At 35.3% G+C, this 6307-nt stretch overlaps 2 protein-coding genes across 2 annotated transcripts in view; one reads left to right on the top strand and one right to left on the bottom strand.

Annotated features, from left to right (window-relative positions):
* Positions 1–6307, bottom strand: part of LOC106877509 (uncharacterized) — a 224977-nt gene that overhangs the window by 88469 nt on the left and 130201 nt on the right. The gene's annotated exons all lie outside the window — the stretch shown is intronic.
* The window catches only part of LOC106877508 (uncharacterized), a 9857-nt gene continuing 8009 nt past the window's right edge, over positions 4460–6307 (top strand). Inside the window, exon 1 of the mRNA XM_014926435.2 lies at positions 4460–4660. Within this exon, the coding sequence (XP_014781921.2) occupies positions 4475–4660 (186 nt within the window). The 5' untranslated portion in view covers positions 4460–4474. The remainder of the gene's footprint in view (positions 4661–6307) is intronic.

Here is a 6307-nt window from a genome sequence, read left to right on the forward strand (position 1 = left end):
GTGTGTGTGTGTGTGTGTGTGTGTGTGTGTGTGTGTGTGTGTGTGTGTGTGTGTGTGTGTGTGTGCATGCGTGTATGTACTATAGAACTGGTCAGTACTGAAAGCAATGCCATCTTAACTCCCTATCTAGCAATAAACTGGAGACAGGCTTATGTGTGTAGGTGGCTAAAAGTATTGATTCTGTTATCTCTGGTGACAAACATCTAGGTATATAAAAAGTGAGGTGCTGCAGAGTGTCAATGGGGTTGGGGGTGAGGGATGAAAGAAGTGAATGTTGTGGAATGGGTTGAAACGGAGTGAAAGGAGTAGCGTCAGTGAAAGAAGAGAAAGAAACAGAGAGAGAAAGAGAGAGAGAGAGAGAGAGAGAGAGAGAGAGAGAGAGAGAGATGGATAGATAGATAGATAGATAGATAGATAGATAGATAGATAGATAGATAGATAGAAAAAGATTTATGGTAATGGTAACACTCATATACATGTATATATATGAACAGAAATGAAAATTAACAAGTCATTTTATACCCACCAGTGAAGTTTTATTACCGAGTTTGTGAATTCAGCAAAAAGGTAAAAAAAACTTTCATCATTGATAGAAAGGCTTTTGCGGCTGAGAAGATTCACTTAATATTTTTTTTGTTTCTTTTTGAGCATATTTTCCGAAAGTTTATATTGAAATCTTTTTGAAGAAATTGTTGAAAAAATTTGCTTGAACTGAAATCTCTTCGTGTTTGATTCAAGTATTGCAAGTAAAAAAAACTTCGTCAATATTCAGAGAAATATTTAAAATTTGGATTTATACCCGCTATCCATGATAAACGGTCTCCTTTTTGCCTCTTGTGCCAACAATGCTTGACCAACCTATCAATGAAACCAAATCGTCTTGAGTTGCATTTGAAGAGGAAACTGCGGATGAAAATTCAGATTTAAATTACTTTGTCTTTAAAGGAAAAAAAGTTTACAAAAAGAACAACAATAACGTTTCTGTTTACTACACAAACTGTCATACTCTTGGGCTAGTTATGAAATTTCATTACTCATTGCTAAATGTAGAAAAATCATACTATTGGAGAAGATTTAATTGAACCATCAATATCAGCATTTTTTAGAACAGTCCTGGAAAAGGATGACAAAGTTGTTCAAGCCATGCCACTCAGTAACAATACTGTTTGTAGAATAATACATGAAAATGAGTGAAGATATTTAAACACAACTTGTTGAAAAGCTGAAATCAAGAAAATGTTCATTACAAATAGATGAATCAACTCTAAGAGACAGCAAGGTCATATTGCCAACCTATGCAAAATCAATTGATAACGGTGAATTTGCTGAAGAAATGATATTCTGCAAATCATTAGAATCCACCACTACTGCCACTGATATATATGATAAACCAAAAAATTACTTAGATGTCAACAATATACCAATAGAGAACATAATATCTTGTGCTGGAGATGGTGCTCCTGTTATGATAGGCAAGAAAAAAGTCCGCTTAAAATTGATGAAAGATGAGAACCCAGAAATACTTCTTGTACACTGTGTTATTCATAGAGAAAACTTAGTATTCAAAAATATGTCTCCAGTTCTCAATGAAGTACTAAAATCAATTATAAAATGTATCAATATTATCAAAGCTAATGCCAAATATGATAGTCTTTTCAACCAGTTTTGTGAAAATGCAGACTATGTGGGACTTATATCTCTCACTGAGGTAAGGTGGGTCTTAAAAGAGAATTGCTTGAAAAGATTTATGGAACTATTTGAAGTCCTTAGTGACTTTTTAAGTGACAAGCCTGAAATGAAGCACCTGCTAACCATTGATGGTAGGGGGAACGTTATGAAACCGTTGGCCAAAAGTCACCTGACAGTAAACCGAAACCATTTAAGTCCAGGATTTTTTTTGCTGTAGTTTCAGCTCAGAGCTGCGGCCATGCTGATGCACCGCCGTTTTGCTACACTGTTATTACTGAGAGCCTCCTCCAATATGTGGTACTTGATGAAAAATGGAGTTTGATGCAGCTACCCTCATTTGGATCTCTTGCCGTGAGGTTGGTTCATCTGGGACTCTCGACAGGAAGAGGTCCAGCTTTGATTCAAAAACGCCTACATCTACTTTGTGCAGGTCCCTCAGGCTCTTTGGTAGAATATTAAAACGCTCTGGGCCCCCGAAATCCAAGATGTTGCAGTAACTAGTCGTGAAGCGCGATGGCGTTGCTGGGATCTTTGGCACTGTGCAGTGTCGCCCCGTTCTGGCATTGGTGTAGCTTTCAATGCCAAAATTTAGCACAACTCCTTCCAGGATCTTCCAGATGTATATTACTGCATACCACTCCCGCCTTCTCTCCAGGGAGTAGAGTCTTAGCTGTTTCAGCCTTTCCCAGTAGCTGAGTAGTTGCAAAGAGACGATCTTCTTTGTGAATCCGCTGTTAATTTCACACTGGTGGGTGACCATAGCTGTGAGCAGTAATCCAGGCGGCTGAGGACAAATGTCCTCCATAGGACCATCATGGTTTCTTTATCTCTGGTTTTGAATGTTCTCAGGATCCAGCCAGCCAGTCGTCTGCCCTTTGTCGCCATCCTAGTAATGTGCACTTGGAAAGAGGTATTATCACTTATGTCGATAGCCAGGTCCCTCACTGATTTAGGCTCTGGGATTGTAATCCCCTGTGGACCAGTGTACCCTGTAAGTTTCATATTCAGTATTGGACGTTGGTAGCGCAGGGCTTGGAATTTTTCAGCATTAAACTGCATATTATTATCCTCAGCCCATCTGTAAATTGAGTCCAACTCCTACTGCAGATGTGCAACATCACTGGAGTTCTTTATTTTCTGCGAGACTTTCGTATCGTCTGCGTAGCTTGCAAGGGGGGCTATCCGGGCATTTGAGGGCATATCTGGGAGGGCCACTATAAAAAGCAGTAGTCCCAAGACAGTGCCCTCTGGAACACCGCTTACTATTTGTGTTTTCATAGAGGTGGCTCCATTAGCCATTACTGCCTGACTTCTATCTTTCAGAAAGTCATGTAACCACTCTCCAAGTTTTCCAGCTATGCCAAGATCATGCAGTTTGTGGCATATCACATCATGATCCACTTTGTCAAAAGCTTTTGCAAAATCAAGGTATATTACGTCCACATTATAGTTGTTGAGTAACTGCCTCAACACCCAGTCATAATGTTGTAAGAGCTGGGTCAGGCAGCTCCTACCTGGTCGAAAACCATGTTGGGTATCACTCGGCAAGTTCTTTTCTTCAAGGAATGCGATTAGTTTTCCTCTGACTATCCTTTCCATGACTTTGCTGATGTGTGAAGTCAGAGAGATAGGCCTGTAGTTTTTAGCATCTGCTCTGCTTCCCCCTTTATGGATTGGACATATTCCCTCCTTCAGCTTGCTTGGCAGTCTGCCATTTGCAAGAAAGCTCTGGAAGAGAATCTGCAGGGGTTTTGCTAGGGCATGCTTACATGATTTGGGGAGGGTTGTTGGGAAACCATCAGGACCAGCAGTTGAGTTTGTGTCCACTTCGTCTATAGCTAAAAGTTTATCTTCTTTGCTAATGTCGATGTATTCCATCGTAACTGCCTCGCTGGTTATAGGGGAGGTGGCAAAGAAGTTCACTGGTTCGTTCACTTGTCTGTGTTCCAACGGGATGTTGAAGACACTTTTGAACTGGTCATTCAGTACCACATTCATTTATTTATGTTTAACATCTGAATGTATTTAATAAAAGCGTCTAAATGTGAAACAACATGAAAATTGTTCAAACTGAAGTCCTTCTTGTAAACATTCATAATTGGAATGAATAAATACAAATGAATATTAAGTATTTATGGAATTTTGATTTACTTTGGAGTGACTTTTGGCCAATTCTGTATATATATATATATATATATATATATAACGTAAATTTAAGCCTCAACATATGGATTCAACTAATGAAAAAAGATCCTTAATATATCATTCTGCTAAACATAGAATGTATAGTATGATACTGTATCAAGACTGTAAGGTCTGTGTAAAGTTAAAAAATGACGACAGAAATCGTATAATAAAATTTATTTAACCATTGAAAGTATCACAACACTTGTTTCGCAACTGGAAACATGCAAAGATAATTTATTTTATTTAAAAATAAGTAATATTATTTACATGTCTGAATTAAGAAAACAATCTTATATAGATCAATACAGGTATTAAGCTTGTTCATCGGGTTAGAGAAAATCCGTATGTATATGTAAATACATAATATGAAAATTTTGACATTTTGTTAAATTCAAGAATTTTATACTACTAGTGGTAGTAGTTGTTGTTGTCCTCGTTGCTACTGTGGTTGTTGCTGCTGATGTTGCAACCGTGATGTTCCTTGTAACAACATTTATAGTAGCCTATACTGATAAACATATTTAGAGTAGGTAGAAGAAGTAATAATGCTGTAATTCCCTTCCTGTAACATCCCTTTTAGTAATAAAAGAACTTATAGATGTTCTTGTTTTCTGTTTTTGATTTATATAATCTTTTTGTTCTTTCAGAAAGTTATATGTACACAGAATCTTCAAAGGGCCAACCTGAACACACGTCAAAACTTGTATTTCCAAATATTCGAGCTTCTGCAGGCAAAAGTCTCTACTTTACATATTATATCACAAAAAACAATGGAAAACTTCAGGTATAGTCAAAATTTTTCTCTTCTAATTATAAACATATTCACGCTATCAACAGATATAGATATATATACTGACATGAATGAGTGATGAAAGGTCACAACCAGCCAGAAAAGCAGTAGCACATGTGCATTCAATGGCGTTGTTATAAAAGTTCAAGTTAATCAAATTTTGTTATGGCAACTTAGAGAATTTGGGATATGTCATTTTAAAGCATTGAAGTAGTTGCATTCATGAAGCTATCCTGATTTAGCCTGTCAAAGTTGTACTCAAATTAAATTTGTAAACTTCATTATAATTAAAACAGACTTCGGTCTGAATCGCAATGTTGCCAATGGACCCACAATAGAATTTGCCTTCAACATTTCAAACTAACGAAGTATTCATCAATTTTGCAGTGTTATATTAGGTGCATGCTATTTTGGTACAGGTATCTTATAGGGAAATAAAGCCCTTTTACAAAAAAAGTCTTTGTCATATATGAATGATGTATTGTAGTTTAATTATAAATCAATGTATTGAGGAAATGATTGGGCATAATATAGAGCAAATATAAATCATTGATTCTATTTTAAAAAGGCATTTCTCACTTTGCTTTAAAACAATTTTGGAAAATGTTATGTGTTACGTCTTTAGAGATTAATTGTCATATCTACGCTATTATAAGATTTTCCGTGTTGTGTAATACTAAGAATATAAATGCAATTTAAAATGGAATTTGCTTATAATCTTTTGGAATTCATTATTTGCAATGGAGAAAGTACTAGTTCAGAATAGCATTCTGTACATCTAACTTAACGTGAATATACTATCGAAAGCCACAAACCTGCAGAATTTGTGCTGAGAAAGTTTCTCATATAGACGTATAGTGCTTAACAGCACATATGTGTATCTGTAGAAGATGCGAAGCGCCCAGCAGTGGTGATAGAATTACTAAATCATGATTTGTGTGCAGTGCGCACGGGTAGTAAGCTGCGATACACATAAATTCTATCAGGAGTAAGACTCAAGCAGAACAACAACAACAACAACACCAATAATAACGGCATTCAATTTATTCGGATAATAGTTATCATAATATCTACAGTGACGATGTGGATAATGCTTTTAACTGTGTTTAACACTAATATTAACTGGAGTAATAATTATAAAACTAGGAACCATCGTTTACGTGACAATTCATATTTTGGGTTGTCCGGAAAGTTCGTGCCGATTTATAGTAGCTTACCTTTCGACTTATTTGCCATGAAACTACCTCAATTCTGGGAAGAGGGTATTTTCAAGTTAAAGGAAAGATGGAGACGCATTGTGCAACAAAATGGTACATATTTGGTTGATTAAAAATGTAATGGCAAGTATTTATTAACCTTTTTCTTTCCTTTAAAAATCGGCACAAACTTTCCAGACAACCCAATAGTATTCTTATTATTATTAATAGTAATAAGAAAAGGAGTGTCATTATTATTATTATTATTATTTTTATTATTATTATTATTATTATTATTATTATTATTATTATTATTATTATTGTTATTATTATTATTATTATTATTATTATTGTTAATAACAATAATACTGATAATAATGATAATAGCATGTATATATATATGTATATAATATAAATATATATATATACATATATGCATATATAT

Source organism: Octopus bimaculoides, chromosome 3 (assembly GCF_001194135.2).
Source record: "Octopus bimaculoides isolate UCB-OBI-ISO-001 chromosome 3, ASM119413v2, whole genome shotgun sequence".
Lineage (NCBI taxonomy): Eukaryota > Metazoa > Mollusca > Cephalopoda > Octopoda > Octopodidae > Octopus > Octopus bimaculoides.